We start from the raw sequence: 24,091 nt of genomic DNA, 5'->3' as shown, positions 1-24,091 counted from the left end.
CAATTCTTTTTTCGTTTGCCTCAACTTCAAATATAACATTTTCAAAATGAAAAAATGTTTCAATTCAAAAGCGCTATCTGAATGCATCATTCACGAAAAAATGTTGTTTTAATTTGCTCTACAAAATGTCCAAAGACACCAATCTATCTCAACACGTTCGGAAAATAACTATCGGACCACCCTAATGATAAGAACCACCCTAATACTGTCTGTATCTAAAGAAAGCTTCTTTGACACTGATCATTTGTCTTGAAGACATCGCAACTCTGAAGTACCTTATGATAAAAAAGAACCGGAATTTTATTAAAAAAAACGCAAAATTTCAATTTTTAATAAATTTCTTTATTATCGCCTTCAAAGTACTCTTCTCCTGCGACAATACATGCATGCCAACGCTTGATCCAATTTTCCATACAAGTTTTATAGGCCGCCGAAGGTATGGCCTTTAGTTCACGCAGCGAATTCTCTTTTATGGTCTCTATGGTCTCAAAACGCGTTCTCCGCAATGGCAATCTGGGGAAGAGGAAAAAGTCACACGGGGCCATATCTGGAGAGTACGGTGCTTGGTTGATGATATTGGTTGAGTTTTTGGCCAAAAACTGCGACGCAACCAACGCTGTGTGAGCTGGCGCATTGAATGAAATTCAGCTTTTTTGGCACCAGCCGAGAAGCGACGCGTTTCAAACCCAAAACATCAGTTAAAATGTGTTTGGCTGATCCATAAGAGATGCCCGACAACACAGAAATCTCTCTAATCGGTACAGAACGATTTTGCAACACGATTTGCTTCGCCGATTCAATGTTTTCTTCAGTAACAGATGTTGTTGGGCGGCCAGGGATCTCATCATGATCCAAGCTTGTACGACCACCTTTAAAGCGTTTATACAACTCGTATGCCTGTGTTTTTCCTAGACACGATTCACCAAAGGCCTTTTCTAACATTTTCAACGTTTCGGAATTTGATGCACGCACGTTGTTCTAAATTTTCATCCATTATAAAAATCGCCGCACGAAATTTTTTTAACTTCTTTGTATAGACGCCAAACAAAAACTAATCGTACGATATGCGAGAATAAAAGTTTACCGATTGGACAAGCGCGGGAATTTTAATATGAAAATTCCGGTTTTTGATCATAAGGTATAAGGCTAGGTCACAAAAACTTTTATCGTAGAAGTGACGTAACCGACAAATAGCGTTGAACAGTGTCTTCTTGACATTTAACTAAATAAAATAGCTTGAAGTCGTCTGCGGAGGATAGTTTGTGGCATTTCAATATGAAGTTGAGATCATTGAGGTAGAGTAAACATAGGAATGGTCCTAAGTGACTGTCTTGAGGGACTCCAGAGTTGACAGCGAAAGGCAGTGTAATTTTAAGTCTCCGATTTTCACTGACATTTCGCGACCAATTAGATACGACTCGAGTCAATTTAGCAACGATCCACTGAAACCAAGTCTTTTGACTTGCTACTGCAATTTGGTGGATTATTTTGTCAGAGGCTGTAGATTGCATCAACCTGTAGGCGTGCTTGTAGAGATCGAACTATAAAAGAAGTGTAGCAGAGTAAGTTTGCTTGAGAAATGTAACTATTGCATCTTCATCCTACGAGACGTGATCTCATAAGATGGATGATGAAGTTGGGATTTCACCCGCCGTTTGAAAATTTGGATGCTGGAAATTGTTAGACATCAACTATCATGGACGAGTTGGCTAGAGCTGGTACCACGAATGAAAGATCCTGCTTTATCACTATTAACTAGTTGGATAAAGAGCAGGATTCGTTTTTGGGTAGCATCCAAACATGCCAGCTACTGGCGTAGCTTGTAAACTTGTGCTCAGATAACAGTATTTTTACCAGATATAAATCTGAAAATGTCAGTTTTTGCAATTACTGAGTGGAAATATGAATGAAAAACTTACAGAAAAGGTGATTTTTTGGAAAAATAAACGCTCAGGGATAGGACTCGAACCTGTGTTCTTATTCATTCCGTGCATACGCGCTAAGAAGTGTATCGAAAATAAGCTATCCACATACATTTGCATTGTACGTATGTATTTGTGATGGTTTTTTATGCTCAAATCACAGCATGCTGTGCGTTTGGCTGTCAGCTTTCGTTTGTTTACTTGTTTGTGCGGTTGAAATTTTGCGTTTTCAAAATGTCGCGTATTGAAAAGAAAGTGGAAATTAAGGTTCTGGACACATGGCTAAGTGAGAAGGGTATTACTATGCGAAAATTGGCGAAGCGGTTTGGAATTCATCATGCCAGTGTTAAAACCATCATTAATAAGTTTGGGGAACACTATTCTTTGGATGAGCTACCAGAAAGAGGCAGAAAACCCGGTTCTTCCAACCCGAAACTGGACCAAAAAGTGGTATCTCTAATCATGAAGAACAAATCAATGTCAATACGTGATTTGGCAAAAAAAAAAGCAGGAACGAGTGTCGGAATGATCCAGCGTATCAAAAGGTGAAATCACATGAAGACCTACAAGAAGCAGAAAATCTCGAAAAAAAAGTGTAGAACAGAAGAAGCGAGCAGCAACAAGGGCCCGGAAATTGTATTCGCATCTTAAGCAGTGTCCGGATGCATGCGTTTTGATGGACGATGAGACTTATGTAAAGGAAAACTCAAAAACCTTTCCTTTACTTTACTGTCGTCGTTGAGAAGGATGTGAACGATGCGGACAGGTCGATTCAAGTGAAGAAATTCGGTCGAAAGGTACTGGTATGGCAAGCAATATGTTCCTGTGGTTTAAAGTCAACCATTTTTTACACTACCGGAACTATGAATGCAGAAATCTATCGATCTGAGTGTCTCCAGGAGAGATTGCTACCTTTATATAAGAAGCACAGTACACCTCCACTGTTTTGGCAGGATTTAGCGTCGGCTCACTATGCCAAAACCACTCTCAATTGGCTTGCGGAAAATGGTATAAATTTCGTTGAAAAAAATATCAATCCACCAAATTGCCCTCAGCTTCGACCTATCGAACGTTACTGGGCAATCGTGAAGAGGGTCTTCAAGAAGACTGGTAAGGCAGCTGGGAACATGCAGAAGTTCAAACAAATTGGGGCTCAAGCGTCCAAAAAATGCGATGCAACACTTGTCCGGAGCTTGATGAAGAGTGTTCGATCTAAAGTTCGAAAATTCTTGAAGAAATAACTTATGGCGTTTTTTATTGAGAAACACTGGTGGCGTGGATTGCTCTGGTTTTGCACTTTCGAGCAGAAATGGCAATGAAACACCGTTAAAATATAGCATTTCTGCTCGAAAGTGCAAAATCAGAGCAATCCACGCCACCAGTGTTTTTCAATGAAAAACGGCATTAAATTTCATCCGGTTTGCATTATGCTAAAGTTCAACGTCGTACAATGAAGGATCAATTTTTAGTTTGAATAAAATATCGTTTTTTAATTTGAATGAAAAATTTGTGGATAGCTTATTTTCGATACATTCCTTTTCATTTCGCCACCCTAAGCCTTGTGGTAGACACAGCTCTAACACACGACTGGGTATGGTGAAGCGTACGTCAAACATGGTCTAAATCCTAGGTATAGAGCGAGAAGACTGGTGTTTGTTTTCTGATAAACAGAGAAGATGTTTGGGTATGGGACTCGTGAGGCGGCTTTACGTCAAATCAACTAAAAATTAATAAATCGTAAATTAAATTATTAAATATCGTAATTTCAAGATTATGGTCAGAGCTCTGAAGGGATATTGCAAACTCAACTATCATCGTGATTTGTGAATAGTGTAAGTGCGATTGCGTACTTCCTAGCATCTGATATGTAACTGTCCCGCATTGACGCAACTACGTATCCGGGTTTTTGGTTCCCCATGCATGGTTGAATCTGTATATAAAGCAAAGCCTTGGTATTACATGCCTGTAGTGGAATTTGACCTTCTGTTTCAATAGACTTCGCAGGCGATTCAGAGTGTACAGAACCAGTGCATGGCTAGTGCTACGATCCTACTGACACTACGAATCCTTCCAGGTCGGGGCTCGAACATACGACAACTGGTTTGAAAGACCAGCGCCCTATGCATTTAACCGCCAACCCGGGACGATATACATGTATATGATAAGCTCAAATTGAAGGATATTCTATGGTAAGGAGCAATAGCCGGAGTAGTATTCGTTTTGAATAGTTCCGTGCGATTCGGTACAGCTTGTTAAGGTGATTTTCGTAACAACCCTAGAAGCCGTCATTTTGGATGCATTGCATTCTAAATTGTATTTGTCAAGTCCGTTTCGAGAATATATTCGTTGTTTGAAATTCTGTTCTAAGGAAATCAAAATGAATGTTGACAGAAGTCAATTTAGGCCACAGAAAAATCCGTTGTGATACAGCAAATGCTGATTAATTTTTAATTCGGTTGAATTGAAGTTCAGTAAATACAAGCTAGCTTTCTCTTCTGAATGTGTACGGTAATATTGTTGGCTCGGAATCGGAATCGTGATTCTGCCTCACTAGTGTTCAACGAGTATCGTACAAATTTTATAAGTTTATTGTTTATTCATGCTCCATTTTCAAGTTTAATTATGTTTATTTTGGCACTGGATCCGACATTTATACCGTGCAAAATATAACGAAAAGTGACTAGCAATTGACGTGCGAATGCGATGTGCTTTCCGCCGTGCTCGATTCGGAGCAACCCGTCGACGAACAAACGAAACCAAACAACCCCCCGGTGTCCGTGTCCGTATCGACCGATGTTTCCTGTCCGATGATCTCTCTCCGCAGTCCATTCATAGCGACGCCATCGGTGCTGGCATTGGCAAAGTTCGCCAAATCGGACTGCTGCGCCAAAACTATTTTTGCCCAACACGACGACGACGACGACGCGGCACGGCAGCCGTCAAGCTGTCAAGGTCTCTTCTGAGGGGCTGCTGCCTGCTGTTGGTGGTGTACAGAGTAGAAGGAGCTGTTCGAGAATATTTCCCGCGAGCTTACGCACCGCGTTCGAATCATCGTCGTCGTCGTTCAAAAAACAGTATATAACAATAGCCATCGCGTTTGATGGCCTTCTCTCGTTTTACGTCACGAATATACACCATATAAAATAGTCACGCATGATCTATTCTTTGGATCCTGCGAAAGGAAAGCTTCCCGTGCATGGTAGAAATTGATTGAAAATCAATTGGTTAGAAAAAGGAATATTTTTTTTTAATGGTTCCGTTCTGCGGTTGAATACGCATGGTTGTGTCAGATTAGATTTTTGTTTTTCATTGGATGTCCAAGTCCCAACAATTACAATCTTTCTGTTCGAATTTTTCTGGGTGCCAACCAAACCATAAACACAGTTTGTTTCGTTGTCATCGTCGCCTCAGTTAGCGAAAAGCGTTCCTTTCTAGGCCCCCCTTCTTTGCCAAGCAACTACGCAGAGTCTCAGTGCGGTTCGGTGTGTGTTGTTTCAAAGTGTCCGTCCGTCCGGCAAAGACAAAACTGAAGAGTCAAGAACCAACTTCCGTCTTGATTTTATTAGTGGCCATGGCAAATTCAATTAGCATCCGTGGTGTGGTCGAACGTTTTAAATGAAATTTTCTGGAATATTGTGATGCATTTTAGCGATGAGCGAAAAATAGCCACTCGACGACGACGACGATGCTTTTGCTATAATAAACAATGGTGATGATAGAGTCGCTAAATGCAATTTAGTAGCTGTGGATTGAGGATTGCTTCTGCGGCCTAACAAACGGTGATAAAATTAGAGCTAGGCCAAATTAAATGATGTAGGTCGAAGTCGAACAAATAAAACATCGCCAATTTCTGTGTGCGTGTGTGTTTGTGGACGACAGTTGAGTCGAGCGGCAACTTCTAGTGAAAATATATTGTTTTGTGATAGTAAATATTTGTTTTAGAGACGAATCCTAGTCCGATTTCCATCGAAGGCTTTTACTGCACAAGGTTGAACGCACAAAGAGACGCCCCCACCGAAGTAAGCTAATTGATCACTAAGGATAAACATACACAGTCGCACAGTCACACAGACACATTGTTTGAAAATGATACCCATTCGAAAGGATTGTATCACAATGAATCATCGTCGTTGATCCTTTTTTTGTGTTCTGGTTTAACATTTCCCGCTTCTGGTTTAACAGCCCCTCTCAAAAACGGCTTGGTACGTCGCTGAATAGACCGTACAACAACAATAATGATTTGGCAACGAAACGAACGGTAATCGGGGATTGTGTGTGTGTTGTTGTTGATTTCACTTGAAAGACTACAGCAATTATTGCTGTACTATATTCCAACCTACAGGGCTTATCGTCGCCATCGATAAGAGGACTACCGCCCATCGAGCATTCCAGCATTTGCGGCAGGAAGTGAGAAAGAGTGTGTGTGTGGGGGGTTTGCAACGGGGAACGGGACGAGCTTGTCGGTTTTTCGATAGTATCATGACATATAAATTGCACAGACGTTCATTATATGAAGCTGGTAATAATTGCCGTAATAGACAGGTTGAAATCGGAGAGCTCAACCAATCATTGCTAATTGATTAATAGTTTAGTGTGTTTCTTATCAGCAGTCATCGTCCGATAAGTGTTATACGGTTATACGGTAAGCCAGATTCTATCTTGATTTCGTGATTCTTTAAGGGGAGCAGGAGTAAACGCAGATTTTCATTTCTTTTTTTCACACGTTGAGTGAAGAAAAACTATTGGTTATTATTCTTTATTAGAGTGTAAATTTTATGTAAAAATGTCGAGTTATTCCTGGGATATGGTTACTTCGGTAGTATGCCTGGTAAGTACGATTGGAATCACTTCTGTCGGGGTGTTGGTGATACAAGATTGACTTGTATGGATAGCCCGTCGTATTCTCCTGACATTGCTCTATCTAATTACTAATTGTTCCGACGGATGCACCACGATCTGACGGTTTACTTCTTTGCAGAAATCGTAAATTGGTTTCCAACTCACCTCAATCAACTTCGCTCTAGGATTCTTCGCTTCACACGAACTAATGCAATTCTACTGGTTGAATATATTGGGAGTACAAATTTATTCGGTCCTTTTTTAAAAGATGGCTCTGCTTGTTATGAATATGGAAAAGTAAAAGCTGATGTCGATAGTTTCAAGAGGTGAGATATCTATCATTAATATTCAGTTCATATTGCTTCAAGTTTTTTTTTTCCAAACCTTGTTTTTCACTGTGTTAATTATGAGCAATTTTGTGTTAACTAAGCAGCATTTGCGGGAAGTTTTAGTTTTTTGTTTTAATTGTAATAAAAGTGCAGTTGAAGCGCATCATATGCGAATATCAGTATCATTGGATGTGTCTCAACAAGCAGTAGTCGATGCGTTTGAGGCGTGCATTACGAGAAGAACAGCAAATACATGATAAAGTCGCAAAAGTCGTGTAAAAATATTTGGAAATGCTCAGGTGGGACTTTGCTGTCGCACCCACCGTATTCTCCTGACATTGCTCTTTCTGATTACTGGTTGTTCCGACGTTTGTAGAACGATCTGACTGATCATTGGTTTACTTTTTTCGCAGAAATCGTAAATTGGCATCCTACTAAGATCACCGCAAAAGACGAGATATTTTTTCTAGATGGAATTCGAAAATTACCTGAGAGGTGGGATAAAGTAGTAACTAGCAATACTTTGATTAATTTGTAAATTCTTTGTATTTTTAAATAAATCCATTTTTTACATCGAAAAAACGAACCGTATTAATTTGTACTCTCAATAAAAGTCACCGTTCTCTCCACAAGCCGGTACAGTATTGATTCATCATATGTTTGGGGTGGAGCAGTTTAACTGAGAAAAATCCTTGAATTGAATTTTACACTGAAATAAATCGATTTACAGAAAAAAACACCATTTCTTATTTTGATGGAATTTTGTCCCAATATAGATAATTATGTTCCCTACCAACCGTTCAAACGATTCAATATGGACATTTTTAGGGGAACAAAAGTTCTTGTCAAAAAGAATTTTTTTCACAGTCTTTTTGTCGAAAACTAAACTGAACTGAAAATTATAATTCAATGAAACTCAATTTGGCGGGGAGACTTCACAGAATACTCTATCGATATTTGCAAAAAAAGCTATCAGAATTCGATAAGAAAATGTTTTAATTAAAAAAAATCGTGCCTTAAAGATAGGCTTCTAGAAATATTGGGACGGTTAGTATGGAACATAACTGTCTGTCTTGGGGCAAAGTTTCATTAATATAAAAAATGGTGCTTTTTTCAGTGTATTTTTTACCTTTAAACTTTGACTGATTTTGTAAACTTCACTAGTACAGAAATTTTTTGTCTCACTATATTTGAAAAATCAATATTCCGTCAACAACTGATGACTAGAAAATCTTTTATTTCATTCGATTCGAAATTGTATCAGTATGATTTATCAGAGTTTGAGCTCTGTGCAGTACCTCGCTTTGCCCCGAGGCAATATTTTCCTTTCCGACTCGTAGCAAACACAATCATGCTCGGGAACGAGAAACATAATACGTTATTGAAGTGCAAAAGAGGGCACTATGAAATGCTACAAAACTATTTTTTCAATATGGATTGAAATACCTCACGAGCGATTGAAAATGAACCAGAAGAGATATCAAGAAAACCCCACTTTGCTCCATTCCCCTAATAATTCAATATGAACAATGTTGATTACACTGCACTATTTAAAGTAAAACCCAATGAAATACTATTTAGCATGTATTTGATTTATAGAAGTAACAGGAGCGCAGCATTTTACATGTTTTGAACACACAGTAAGCGCAGCGTTTGAATTGGCGTAGCGATAACCTGCCCTTCTGTTTCGAGCTCAATCGGGGGAAAAATCATTCATACATTTCAAAATAAACATTTTTAGGGAAAAAAATTTTCTTGTCAAAACGCATTTTTTCGTGTCTTTTTGTCGAAAACTAAACTGAACTGAAAATCGTATAATCGTGCAAGAATTCGATGAAACTCAATTTGCGGGGAGGCTTCACAGAACACTCAAACGCTATTTGCAAAAAAATGCTATCAGAATCAGATAAGTAAATGTTTTAATTTAAAAAAAATGTCCCTTAAAAATACGCTTCTTGAAATTTTGGGACGGTTGATATGGAACATAACTATCTATCTTGGGGCAAAATTTTACCCAAATAAAAAATTGTGTTTTTTTCTTGCAAACCGTTCTTAAATTTCTTAAATCTATTTTTTCAGTGTAGGATTTAATTAGAAATTTTATTAATATTTGTTGTTTTCGAAAATTTGACTAATTTTGTAAACTTCACTAGTAAAGGAATTTTTCAATATGGATTAAATACCTCACGAGCGATTGAAAATAAACCAGAAGAGATATCAATTTCCCCTAACAATTCAATATGAACAACTATATCGATTGCACTGCACCATTCGAATTAAACCTAATGAAATTTTATTCAGCGTGAATTTGATTTATAGAAGTAACAGGAGCGCAGCATTTTGCGTGTTTTGAAGTAGGCGCAGCGTTTGAATTTATGTAGTGATAACCTGCGCTCCTATTTCGAGTGCAACATGCTTTGTATATTTATTAATGTTTTTGTTATCATTAATCAAAGCATATATAATCATATAATTCACTGTACTGCCCTTCTAAAAATAGAAAAAACTATGAAACCACTGTAAAACCGAGTTTTCAACCAAGGCCCAGAGGGCCGAGTGTCATATACCAAATGACTCAGTTCGATGATCTGAGCAAATGTGTGTGTGTGCGTGTATATGTAACAAAAATATTCATTCACTTTTCTCAGAGCTGGCAGAACGGATTTCCATAAACTTAGATTTAAATGAAATGTATTACAGGATCATAGCGTGCTATTGAATTTGATTTGGTTCCGACTACCGGTTCAACTGATTTTCATAAACTAAGATTCGAATGGAAGGTCTTAAAGATCTTTGAAAATTTCTAGATTATTTGATCCAGATCCGACTTCCTGTCCTGAAACTAGAGCGCGATAAGTGGAAAATTTTCAATTTCCTGAGAATTTTTCACAAGCGATGACAAAAACAGGTGCAAAACCCATAAAACTGACAAATAAATGCTTCTAGTATGCATAATTTAGATTTATAGTCCTAATTCTGCACTACTGTTATCTGGTTTCCTGTTCCGGAAACACCGAAAGTGTTAAAAACAAATTCCAAAAGATAAACTTAACTCGATAGCTCAGCGATGGTTGAACCGATTTTCACAAGTCTCGATTAGAAACAAAGCTCTCATTGTCTCAAAAGCTACTGTTTAATTTTTCCCGGATCCGTCTTCCGGTTCCGTAATTACAGAACGATGAGTATCAAACCGTCATATAAAGTGACGATGCAAAACCGGTACGCATCAGTGCGAAAGAAGAAAAAACGCCACCGCCTTTTCGAACGAATCACACAGTGGGAGGTGTTCGATGTCGTACATACAGCAAAGAAAACGAAATCCAACACCGAAGCTCGGATTTGAATACACAACCGAGTCTAGCGGCACCGAGCACGCATGAGTATGCGTTTTCAAGCGTGTTAAAGAAACCAAAACTACTATGGTGGTACGAACATTTGTTACCGGTGCTTGATTTTAGTTGAACTTTACTGGAAGTGTGAACGAAAGAATAATAAATTTTCTCAGCAGGTAGTCGACAATAAAAACAGCAAATAATATTAAGCATGCTGTGATTGTTAGTTACTATTATGATAATAATGACAAAAATAAAAATCTAATGATAGCATCAACGCTGCCACTGCTGTATGTTAGAAACATACAAAATCGTGTGCTCCTGTTACTTCTATAAATAAAAATTTGCTATTAATATGATTAGCTTAAACTTATTTTACTCCTCCTAGGGGTAATAATGCATTTTTCATGTTACTCACATTCTCAAAATCAAATATTTTGCCTATCAACTTACAATACCTGCACAAACGAAGAAGGACATGACTACTTCAAAGGATTTCGTTCGTTTTAGGATATTCTTGTATGGAAACTTATTCGCTGTTATTTCGAAAATGAAAGTCAGTTTGTAAAAACCGTCATTTAAAGCGACGATGCAAACATGGGAAAAACTGTTCTAAATATGACTCAAACCTGTTTCAGTTTGTGAGCTGTGTTAGTTGCTTGCTAAACGAACCAACTTCAGTTATATCGGATTCCAGTTCCTGGTTCCGGAAGTAGTGGTGGCTTCAAAACGGAACTCATTTATTTTTCTCAGAGATGGCTCAACCGATTTTCACAAACATTGACTCAAATGAAAGGTTGTTTAGCAGAATAGATTGCTTTTTATTCTTATTCGGGCCCCGGTTCTAGAACTAGAGAGCGAAGCGTATTTTAAAATCCAAGCTACATAAAAGGGTAAAATTTTTCTTATTTTGACAAATTCTAAAGTTTATGTTTGCTTATACCCAAAGAAACTTCCTAATTTTTATTCAAGTTAGCAATAGTTTTTTTGGTGGAATCATTTAGTGATATTTATGTTAATATAAGTAATATTAAGGTATGTTGAATTAATAAGAGGAAAATACACATCGTTGATCATCTCACTCCCGGTAACCGATAGTAGATCTATAGTTAGGCCACACACTAAACTAATACAAGAAAATCCAAAGATTGTTTGTTTGCTCGGTAGCCGGCTGCCTTAATAAACTTATTTGAAGATATCCACTCGAAAGCGGTACTCAACATAGTTTTTTAATGCGCTATACGATTATTTTGTGTTCGATATTCAATCGGTTGTTATTCAGGCTAAAGGTAGACGATGTATACCCGAGTTTCTCATCTAATAGGTGTTACTAAATTAGCAAGGCTTGTATTCAATGAAGCATTTTTGGATTGGATTCAGTTTTATCGGACAAATCGTTAAAAAAGTTGGTATGTGTGCTACCTTGACTTTCTCAGTGTTCCTCAAGGCAGTCATTTTGCACCATATATATTTTTGCACTATTTGAATGATGTTTCTGATGTGTCTAAAACTATTATTCGTCAACAGCTCAAATATATTTCGTCTCATAAAAGATACTGTATTCTTGCAGAAGTAACTGAATATAATTTCTAATTGCTGCGACGTTGATAGGATGTTATTAAATTTAATGAAATGCTACGTTATCGCTATATCTCGTTAGCAATATAATGGCACTTGGTTCCCTCTCAAAGATGGTTGGACCGTGTGCACAGCACCATTTTTTTTATTTAACCCGGATCCGACTTCCGTTTCTGAAATTTCAAGGTGGTACGTGTTAAACATTAAAATAATATCACATAGTTTTCTCTGAGATGGCCTAACGAATTTGAACAAACTTATCATCCGAATCAGACTTCCGGTTGTTGATGTTGTTTGAAATTAAAAGATGTTTTTTTGGTCAATTGGTTTCTCGTCGAAACATTTATTTTTCATTAAGGGCTAACGTTTCGAAGGTTACACCTTGATTTTCGGGGCAAAATCACAAATATTTTTCGCCAAGTACGGTGTAACATCAACCAACTATTTCGAATGATACACCACACTTGACGAAAAATATTTGTAGTCGTTTGCCCTGAAGATGAAGGTATAAACTTCGAAACGTTGGGTGTTAACGGAACAGAAATGTTTTGATAAGAAACAAATTCACCAAAGAGCCATCTTTTGATTTGATATTTTGAATGTTGCTGGGAAAAGCGTACAAGACCAAATAATTATATTTCGCTGGTAACGAACTTTTGAATGGAATTTGAAATTGGAATATTACAGGTGACTTAATCCCTCGCACGATGTAATTCATTAAGACCTAATTTTGGAAATTTCAGTTGTAATATCCTAATATTAGATCATCATGAATTCGACTGTAACTTGCATTCTGCTAGCAGGTGCGACTGTATGAATTTAAATGCACCTTTTACCAGCCAAAAGGATGTGTGCTTCTGTGGCTCAGTCGATTAACAGATTTACTTTGTGATCCAATGATTGTCGGATCAAGTCGCGCGGCGATCGCAATCAATATTCATTTTTTTTTGATTTCCAAGAATTTCATGTCATGGAATTTAAGACACAATATTGAATGTTCTTCCACGTAAATTTGCGTGAACTGTGACGCAAGTCCATCTAATAAAATGTAAAATCACAGGATTTTTTCGAAGTGTGTATCGTTCTTTAACAAACAACTTTTTTTTCACATTCTTCCAGAAGAACTAGTTATTTTGAACCGTTCGCGAACAGATTGCCCATCTCTAGTTTCACCCTCAAGCTCATTCTACTCTTCGGGTCAGAAAAGTTTTCTGATTATATGTTCGGGATTGGGATTCGAACCCAGGCGGGCTGCGTGAAAGACATCGACTAACTCATCACGCTATGCCCGTTCTCTACAACGCTATTGACTGCTGTTGAAATTGATTCGACTTCCGGTTCCAGAATTACAGAATCAGCGAATTGAGCGACGATGCAAAAAACGTGAGAATTGTTCTGAATTGGGTGCGAAACTATTTAGGCTATATCAGTTGTTGACGGATCAGGGTCATTTCGCCGAAAGCTATTTCGCCGAAAGGGTCATTTGGCCGAATCTTGAAATCGTTTAAAATCGTGATTAGAATTGATTCAAAATAAAGACAATAAAAGATGATAGCGTTACGCCGGTTTTGTTGACCTACAATTGTACTTCTTGAATAAAGATTGATTCTTGTACACTTGAATAAAGATTGATTCATGAACCCCAGAACGGAGTTCCCAAGAAAACTTGTTGACTATTAGCTACTAAGCATCAAAGCAATTGCATAGGTGTATCTACCAAGCAAATGTATGTGGTATTATCCGTTTATTAAGTGAAAATGAAAAAAATATCGAATGCGGCTACGCCACATCGTTTTGGTTCATTTGCTGTCCGTTCTCGCTACCTAACTAAAGCTCGGACCTAACTAAAGCAAAGAAACCTAACTTTGAGTAACCGGGCAAACGAGGCGGTTACAGGTTTGTATGTAAAAGGCTTTGAGCCGCCGAGCCATCTTGACTTCGGTTATGTGGCTACGCCTCATCAGTTATACACAAGACATGACCCTTTCGGCGAAACGACTTTCGGCGAGATGACCTATTCGGCGAAATGACCCGCTCCCGTTGTTGACCACACGAATCGACTTCACGACTCCAGTTAAAAAAGTACCGAAAATAGTGGTGTAAAATTTCACAATTGATTTTAATTTCCGGACAGCTGCTGAAGGGACCGATTTTTACAAACTGAGACTTCAATGGGGGGTCTAATTGCTCATGCCGAATTTCTGAATTGGAATTAGAGAATGATGAGCCAATACAAAGTTTTCTGAAGAATTATATGATTGATATTATTACATCACCAGGTGCATAAAAACAGGCGTTTCAGCACACTAAGGATTTGCTTTAAAAGGTTGAGTCGTATCAAACAAATCAATTGAAAAAAATAAGACAACCTCACATCCGATTAACAATTCAAGATAAACTGCTCAGTTTGCACTAGCAGTACAATTTGATGAGTCGAAGACGAACGTAACAGAAAACGAAAAATGATTATGCGCACTTCACACAGCACGGCTCATTAATCGTTGGCTTAGTAATAAACACGTCCTGAAAGAGTCTTCTTGACCATGAAACAAGGTTTGCGATTGGTGACAAATCGAGGCTCATTAAGCCTTGATCAGGCCTTGTTTGTCACAGTCACGATTCTCGTTCCAGAAGGTTTTATTAAGATTATTTACGTGAAAAATGCTATCAAATTAGTACTGATTTTTTTTTGTTTGTATATAAAAAGGTAAAGAGATCTTTACATATAGTTCTGTACCAGACTAAAATCAACATGTCAACGCGTTGAAAATCGAATCGGAAATCGCACAGCACTACTCACTACGTACTGTGCATTCTGCCGCGATTGTTGACAAACAATTCCCGTTGTCTCAAATCGAATGAAGAGGAGGAGGAGGCAGTAAGACGAATGACGTCCTCAAAATACATAAACAAACGACTTTATCCATTCGAAGCTCATATTTAAAAACAACCGGTCATATTTTAGCCGAGGGAGCTTGTCCTTTCTTCGAGGTTTCGCACCGAAACCACATCGCGAATTTTTTTTCCATTCAATTTCGGGGCTTCGTTTGTGGTGTTTATGTTTTTCTTTTCGAATTGGAATCGAAAGACAAAAAAATAATATAAACCGGTTCGTGTTTTTTGTTGTTAACGGGGGTCGCGGATCAAGCAGTCCTCTGTACAACAAAAAAAAACATAATTTGAAGTAAGTATTACTGCTGCTTGAACGAATGCTGTCAGCCAGGAATTATTAGGCTTAAGGGTGTCATGTTTCTCGGAACGATCGGTTACGGCTTTGATCGAGACAGACAGTTGCGACACAGGCTTTCTGCTGATATCGGTGATGTTGTTTCCTCGCACATCAAATCTGATTTTATCTCGACATCGGAGAAAATGGCGTTGCCGTGTGCTAGAAATGATAATTTGAATCTACTGATAACACACGATGTAAGCCGCCGCCCTCGCCGCATTCGCATTGTGAGTACTACGATTGAATGCGTTATCGCAAATGGAAATGCAAACTAATTAAAATTTATCCGGCCCGGAATGGCGCACAGTTCGGACCTTGAAACATGGGTTATGATTACCGAATAAAATAGCTCGAAACCCGAAAATAATGTAACTTAATGAACGGTGTATGCTTGGAAATTGAAGCTTGTTGTTGTCTGATAGAAAAAGTTCTATTGGAATATAAACAGTGCGTATATTGACAGTTCTTTTCAAACACAAATATTACAAAACGGATTTAGTAACGTTCGATCAATTAATTGGCGACGGCAGCCTTATAACCGGAATCTACTTCCAGATCACCGACGCTTGTAATGGAATCCGCTTCCTTGACATGTTTCCGTTAACTTTGTAACAAGCTACTGTGTCTTTTGCGCAAGGCACTGATGCCAAATTCTGCTAAACCAGGACTAGATTGTGATTTTTTTTTTAATTTCAATGATATTTTATTCAGGCCTATTTGCGTAAAAGCTTTACGTGGCCGATTGAGCTGAGGTTTTAGATAAACTTTTTGTATTGGATCTCGTTGTCACCCTTTTTCTAGGGGGAGAGGAGCTTCCATTTTCCTCCTGCGAGGATTGAGGGGCAGTTTGTTCGCGGTTCGTCTCGTCATCCATTGCCGTGGTATCGTTGCTAGTTGCTGTAGATGCGTCTTGTTGTACATTGTTTGCTGTTGCTGGTTGGTTGGATGGTAAGTTGTTAACTGCAGCTGGTGTACTTTGTTCTATAGGAGATACGTTGGATGGTTTCGTTGAAGGGGATGTTTCATTGTTGTTGGTGACTCACAGGTGTACTGGTTTTTTTGTGGGTGTTTTTTTTTGTTGGTGCACCGTTGTCCTTTGGTGTAGTCGTCTCCTTGTCCAGTTTATCACATGGCTTACCGTAGTGAGCAGCTTTTTTGCAATATTGACATGTGGCCATCTGATTGTCATAGGTAACAAGTGATTTGCACGGGACTCTTGTATCCTGACCGAAAGTCACAAATGAAGGTATAGGCCTCTTCAAGCGCATGCGTAACAAACATACGTCATTTAGAATACCGAGGAAAAAGTTCTTCCACTTTTCTTTTTCGGTAGAGAGAATTTCTCCGTATTGGGACATAGTTTTGCGAATATAAGGATCGATGACGCTTGAGGGAAGATCATGCACACGCACTTCTACAGTACTATCTTTCACATATACTAGAATGTTGTACTTGATATTTTCGTGCTCCACATAGTGCACATTATTATTGTCTTTAGCGAATTGAATTGCATCCAACTCTTTATGAAACTGGATATAAACAACATTATTGGTCTTATTTCATTGAAGTAAATGCACACGTTTAATGTCAAGATGCATTTGCTCCTTAAGCAAACCTTCAAGTTCTCGTATCGAAGGTCGAATTTTGCACTGCTTGAAGTCAACAATAATTGTATTCTTTCGTGTCGGCGGTAGCTTTTGTTCGTTTGGTTCACTCATTTTCGATCAGGATGAATTGTTGAATTTTACGGCGAATACCTCTCATCATTTTCTGCATAACTGTCAATATTACTGGTCATCTTTTTCCACAATTTTTCCAACTCGACGGTGTTTCGATTGCTTTTCTACACTTATTCAATTTACGCTTAACAATTTTTAGATAGGACGAACAACTGCACAATTTGACGGGTTCATATGTTCGCCATCAAATCGATATCATTCCGCTAATACGTCATTCGGTGACATTTCGACTGTACTGGCAGCTAACTGAGTCAGGCCAAATCTTCTAGGTATCGTTATGTGATCGGTTGAAAGATAAAATTTTCTTTGCTTTCGTTCCACATCTGCAGATTCCTTGCCAAATTATCAATTAACAAGTAAATTTATCTTCTATTTCTATTTTTCCTTGTCCGGGAAGGACTCACCATACTGCCGAATCGCATTACGATACTATTTTTACCAACTAACTCAGTGAAACGTCAATTAATGCTCGACCTCCTTGCGCTTTTTTGGGAAATTCATCGGCCCTAATCAGCTGTTTCAACGTCAACGAAAAACAACAACGGCTCTAGACCTTCTGGGACATCCTATAGACCCGCCTTTTTTATACTTCATACACACTGTGTATGATATATAAAAAGTAAAAATTTTGGATTCGGTTTCATGTGATGGTAATGGAACAACAAAGGTTTTCGCTTATCATGTTACAATTTCTTATATTTATTCCCAGTGGCGCACAAAGTTGCCTTCTTTGGCGATTTTATTCCATCAATTCTTCATCTACGCTAGCGTTTTGTATGATTGTTGCTCAGTCGTTTTTGTTGTTGTCTGAACTGTACATACATTATACAGTCGACGTCTATATTCTGGATCTAGTGGTAACTCGCAAGATCTGACCAAAATATCACCGGATCCTTATGGTGTGACTTGAGTTCATCGTTTTCTTAGTTACGTCAACTATAGTTTTTGATTTCTAGCCGCTGCTGCTAATTCTCCACCAGATCATCTATTTGCTCGATTAAGACCAGTTGCAAACGAAAAATAACAAGCAAAATCATTCGGATTTACTCAGTCAGTGATTTGCTAATGTTTAAAAGCAACGGGAATGATCTGAAAGATAGAAAATTGGGTACCGTTAAATTGGAAGCCAAGAGACGTCGAAAACCGTTTATTAACGTGCGTACAACTACTCCAACGACAAAAAAAAAGATTATTTTTTTCATCCAATTGCTACTGACGCTGAAAGTGGGTCCACTTAGATAATTCAAATCGTCGGGCAAGGTATGGGATATTCATGCCTTGAAGGGTTCGCTCTGTATTTCGTAGGACCAGCTGGTTGTAGCGTATTAAGAGCTGTTGCAACCGTGTGAAAGGATCACAAGGGACGTCTGCCGACAACAATTGATGCATGTGAGCCGAGTGTTGCAAGAAAAACGGTCACAATTCACCGATAGACACGACGTAATTTTACAACATGATAATTCTCGCCCACATGTTGCACACCTGTTAAAAACATACTTAGAAACGCTCAAATGGGAAGTCCTACATCCCCACCGTATATCCCAGACATTGCACCTCGATGCGGTATGGCATGGCTGACCAGCGCTTCTCTATGTTGAGTTTCAAAAAAAACGGCACAATTTTTTTCTAAACCATTATGATCATCATTATGATGTGATGAAAAAACACGTGTTTCGAATTTTTTTATATATAATAGTGCCAAGGGGGAGAAACATATCGTGCAAAAATGTTCGTTTTCATGTGTCATAGTGAAAGCTTGGACATCTGTCAAAAACATTATACTGTTACTTTCCCATTGGTGTTATTGGAGCTTATTCCAGAGGTTGGAAATCGGGTGCCGCACGATTATCGAACGGCTTTTTTCTGTTTGGATTATCGTAGTTTGAATATTAGCACAAAAAAAATAAATTAAAATAAATATATTAATAGTTCTAAAAAGAACCGCTTACTATAGTAAAGAAAATCTGAAAGTAGTTAGATGATTTTGAGTTTGTAGAGACTTATTCTTACTGCGAAGTTACTGAGCTTCTAGAGAGATGGAAACAGCTAGTAATTTCAAATGAACAATTTCTTGAACAAAATATTAGTCGTTGTTTGCATTTCAATATTCCTCCATGCGACGGTACTAATCAGCAACTGTTTTGCAGTGGAGTTGGATATTTTCTTATTCCACCATACACACAAAAATTAACACATACACATCTACATGTTCCTTAGCTCTGGCTACGCATAAGGCGCTTGTTCCCGAACAAAACAACCTGCGCTTCTCGATACGATATCGAAGCTTCATTTAATAGCGGCCTGTCTCTCCCTTTTCACACTCTCTTCTCTGTGTTTCTTTCTTCTTTTCGTTTGCTATCGTTCCACTCGCGACACTCCACTTTAATTAAGTAAGCGTGTTGCGGGAAGGGGGGTCCATCGTTTTCCGAGAAGATGTAATTTTGATAATTTCGTTCGTTTTTTTGCCTTCCCTCTGTCATCGTAACTTAAATGAATTAGAGAGATATGAATTTCAAAAGTGTTAAGCTGAAGTAAAATTGACGTAAACAGTTTTGTTTGCTGTTGTTGGACCCCTCGACAGCTTTGTTTTCTCTCAGCTGATCGCGTTCCGATGCTGGTGTTGGTGTCGGCCCCGACGGCTATCGGCCATGCATGCCACGCACATAGTTTTCGGAACGGGCTCTCTCTCTCTCTCGCCCTCACCTGAATCGCGACTGAATCAACGGCGGAACGGCGGCCGTCGCGTGTGAAAAACGAAAAAAAAACAAAGATATGTTCGACTGGCCCGAACCGTGTGTTAACTGAGGAGCAGCATTTCAGTATCGATATTTCGGTTGCCGTGTGTACATTCATTCCGAAGTGCGTGAACTCACCGAAAAAGCTTTCTCGGTTTGTGGCTGGCTTAAAGTTGAAAATTCAATTTTCCAGGTTCCCCCCCCCCGATGAACATGATGCGTTTATTTTGTGAGGAATTTCTATAAGTGGGTTGTGGAAATCCGCACCCAATTTTTGTAGGTCGCTGAGTGCTCTGGATGTTCTGGATTTGAACTGAGCCTGGCACACGTGTGGGTCGACGAAGCAGGGGACGATTTTTCTTCGTCTCGGAGAAAGTCGGAATTTCAGTTCCCCGTGCCGCGTGAGGTGTGGTGCCCGCTTAGCAACAGTGTGAGATCGTATTTTGGTTTGCAGTCAGAGCATCAGGTGGAGGTGCTTTCGAGTGCTTGTTTTTGAGGTTGTGTGGCAAAGGTTTTGCTTGGAAGCCGAAAAATGCTGGACGTGTCATCGTTTTGTACCCGCATGGTGAGAAGTTTTTTTTGATAAATTCTAAGTTTAAAACCGTTCAATTCCCGAGAGAGACCCAATTGAATGTGAATGATTAATGATTATTTTGCAGAAACGAAAAAAACGAAAGAAAATATATCTTCTCTCCCTTATTCTGTCAAACAAAAATATGCGCATTTCGCAAAATTTAACTAATTGATTTCGGCCATTTCTGTCTGAGCATAGCAATGGAAAAACATTAACGACAGCTCAACTTTAACATTTCGGTATCCATCAATGTCATCATTTATCAAGTGCCCATCACAGTGAGACTTACTTCGGAAAATGTTTTTCGGGCGCGAAAAAAGGGGTACTCTCGCCGTCAGTGTCGCTGACAGACAGAGCCATAGAGCGATGGAGAATTTATTGATCGACTGTGTGGATGGAAATATGAAACTTTGTTATAAGATTCCTTTGAGAACATATGTTTCGGATATTTACTAAATTGCGCTGTAAAGCAATGCCTATACGACTGTCTCGTATGTTATATGAATAAGTGACGATTTTCCAATCGTTCCCAGACTGTAAACATTTGGTGGTTTTTGTTACAAAGTAACTTATTTTTTATTAAGCGTGTTGCCTGAATATGAAAAAATCAGTATGAGTCTGAATCTAGAAGGATTCCCAGTGTATTTGTATTGTCTTCGATTAGAATTATTCATAAAAAATAAACAAATGTTTTGCCGCGGTTTCCAAATAACAATAATAATCAGGGAACGTGCCAATTTAGTCAATGTGTTCGGAAAGTAGTCTTCGAATTGCAAATAATTTCTGTACCTATTTGATCCGATTAATGCGTACATTGGGGAATGGGGCTGGATTGTAACTCCCTAATTCCGAATATTGCGTATTTAAAACTTCATTGAAATCTAGACTGTAGAGTTTGATAAGTCGCAAAACTGCATAGACCTCCTCAGTGGAAAAAGCAAGCTGTTCGATAGATCATTCACAAATAATACGAATAGAAGTGATCCGAGATGGCTCCCGTGTGGAACACTAGATATTACATTGAAATGCTTAGAAAACACAGTTCTGACTTTTTTCCACGGAAAGTAAGATTGAAGCTTTGCTAAATGAGCAGATGTACCGCAATGCGAAGAGAATGTGAAAAATTCAAGTCAACAAAACAGGTAGCTCTATTTTGAGGACGGGTATAGCATGGTGCATAGAACCATCGCTTTAACACTGTCTACCTGTGTTCGATTCCCAACGTCGCACATAGTTTATTTATTTATTTCGTCAAGCAAATGTAGACTACATATAAATTGTTTACAATGTTTACTTACATACTACGCATTATTTCTACGACAAAGATGTTTATATATATATATATATATATATATATATATATATATATATATATATATATATATATATATATATATATATATATATATATATATATATATATATATATATATATATATTTACTATATAGCAATTTTATAGTATATGGGTCTTGGAAATTATGATGTTAGTTTGGAGTCCAAGATTACACCTAAATCTCGCACAATTTTCCTTTTTCTACTATTTGATTTCCTAAAAAAATGTCTACATAATGGGTTTCGTTTTTCCTACTGAAAGTTATTGAGTTGCATTATAGTGCTTGGAATTATTTTTTCTGGCTCAAATGAACACTACAATCTAGATAATCGCAATGAAAAAAGCACTTAAGTATTTTTTTATGCAAGGAAAAACTTATAAGAAATTGAATTACTTCGAAAATCCGCATGAAAATCGCATATGTTCAAAAATACACATCAATTCGAAAATTCTCCTAAAAACTCGCATAACTTCGTAGATCCACATAATTTCGAAAATCTGCTTGAAAATTAGCTTAACTTCGGAAATCCACATAACTTCGAAAATCTGCTTAAAAACTCGCATAACTTCGGAAATCCAATTATTTCTAAAATTTGCCTAAAAATCCACATAACATCGAAAAACTGATTAAAAATGCGCATAAATTCGGAAATGTACATAACTTCGAAAATCTGCTTGAAAACTCGCATAGCTTCGAGAATTGAATTATCTTCGAAAATCTTCTTAAAAACTTGCATAACTTCGGGAATTCACATAACTTCGAAAATTTGCATAAAAATTCGCATTACTTCGGAAAGGGAACTCGAAAATTTGCTTAGAAATTCGTATAACTTCGGATAGGAAATACGAAAACCCGCTCAGAAACTCGCATAACTTCGTAAATCCGCTTAAAATTTCCAATTAACTTCGAAAATCTTCTTAGAAATTTTCATAACTTCGAAAATCCAAACTCACATAACTTCGTAAATCCACTTAACTTCGAAAATCCAATTAACTTCGAAAATCTGCTTAAAAACTCGCATAGCTTCGGGAATTGAATTAACTTCGAAAATCTGCTTAAAAACTTGCATAACTTCGGAAATATAATTAACTTATACCGTTTTCGTTTTAGAACCTAGATGCGGGCGACTCTGACTCCGAGTAAAACGAACACGTGGTACGCGCCCTAAGCAACAACTCATATAAAAAGGAAAAAATAAACAAACTCGCATGGATACGAGGTGCAAACCGAGAAAATTTTCAGAGCGAAACTACGCGATTGGAGTCCGATCTAGAGCGACCCCAGGTTGCTAAAACAAACTCATCAAAAGTTGTGGCGACTCTGGGTCAGCGCTCGGGTTGCTCTGATCAATAAACGAAAACGGTATTAGAAAATCTGCCTAAAAATTCGCATTACTTCGGAAAAAAAATTAGAAAATTTGCTTAAAAATTTGTATAACTTCGGATAAGAAATACGAAAACCCGCATAACTTCGTAAATCCGCCTAAAAATTCGCATCACTTCGGTAATCAACATAACATCGAAAATCCTCTTAAAACTCACTCAACTTCGGTAATCCACATAACTTCGAAAATCCGCTTGAAAATTCGCATAACCTCGGAAATCCAACTAACTTCGAAAATCTGCTTAGAAACTCGCATAACTTCGAAAATTCGCTTTAAACTCGCATAACTTCGAGTTACTCCGACAGCCATTTTCCAACGTTTAAAAGCAATGGTGAGGACTCAAAAGGTTGACAATTGGGTGCCGTATGCATCGGAGCCATGGGAAATGGAACGCTGATTTTTCACGTGTGAACTAGAGATGGGCAATTCGTTCGCGAACGGTTCAAAAGAACTGGTTCTTTTGAAAGAGTGAATGATCAATAGTTCTGTTTTTGAGAACGGTAGTTCTTCAGGTCAAGGTCGAGGACCTTTTTTTTGCTAGCGCAATCCTTTTTGAATCTACGAAACCTTAGTTCTAATTGAGATCTCGGTTAGTCATTCATCAGGCAAATTAACTATGAAAAGAACGAACGAACGGCTCTCGAAAACTAGTTCTTTTAATAGAACTCTACATCACTGAACGGTTCTTATAAAATGAACTGTTTTGCCCATCTTCAGTGTGAACATCAGCTCCAGCGGCGCAAAAGAAAGGTGGGTTTTGCATCGAATTGTTACTGGTGATGAAAAGTAGTGGGTCCATTACGATACGTCAGCCAAAGGGTGGAATTTTCTAGTCTTGAAGATTTTTGGTGGGTGTGATGCATTTTGAGCTGCCGCAACTGAATGAAAAGATCACGAGGGGGGAGGACACTTGATGCGTTTGATCCGAGCATTGCAAGGGAAAAAATAATTTAGCAACGACACATTGCACAGCCAGAAACACTCAAATGGGAAGTTCTACCACACCCTCCGTATATCCCAGACATTGCTCCTTCCGATTACTATTTGATCCGGCCGATACAGAATGGCTTGGCTGACCAGCATTTCTCCAATTG

General features: G+C 38.2%; 1 protein-coding gene across 11 annotated transcripts in view; it reads left to right on the top strand.

The window, feature by feature from the left end:
• Positions 1-24,091, top strand: part of LOC131425588 (PH and SEC7 domain-containing protein) — a 196,275-nt gene that overhangs the window by 117,895 nt on the left and 54,289 nt on the right. The window contains exon 1 of one of the 11 annotated variants that reach the window (XM_058587599.1): positions 5,884-5,941. The exons of 9 other annotated variants lie outside the window; for them this stretch is intronic. Coding sequence is in view for 1 of the 2 variants with exons in the window: in XM_058587597.1 (XP_058443580.1) it covers positions 20,236-20,268 (33 nt within the window). In the remaining variant the exon portion in view is untranslated. Of the gene's footprint in view, positions 1-5,883; positions 5,942-19,816; positions 20,269-24,091 lie in introns of those variants that run through there. One more of the 11 variants, XM_058587597.1, reaches the window with a different exon arrangement.

This window comes from Malaya genurostris, chromosome 1 (assembly GCF_030247185.1).
Source record: "Malaya genurostris strain Urasoe2022 chromosome 1, Malgen_1.1, whole genome shotgun sequence".
Classification (NCBI taxonomy): Eukaryota; Metazoa; Arthropoda; class Insecta; order Diptera; family Culicidae; genus Malaya; species Malaya genurostris.
This window is presented reverse-complemented; position numbering and strand designations above follow the sequence as displayed.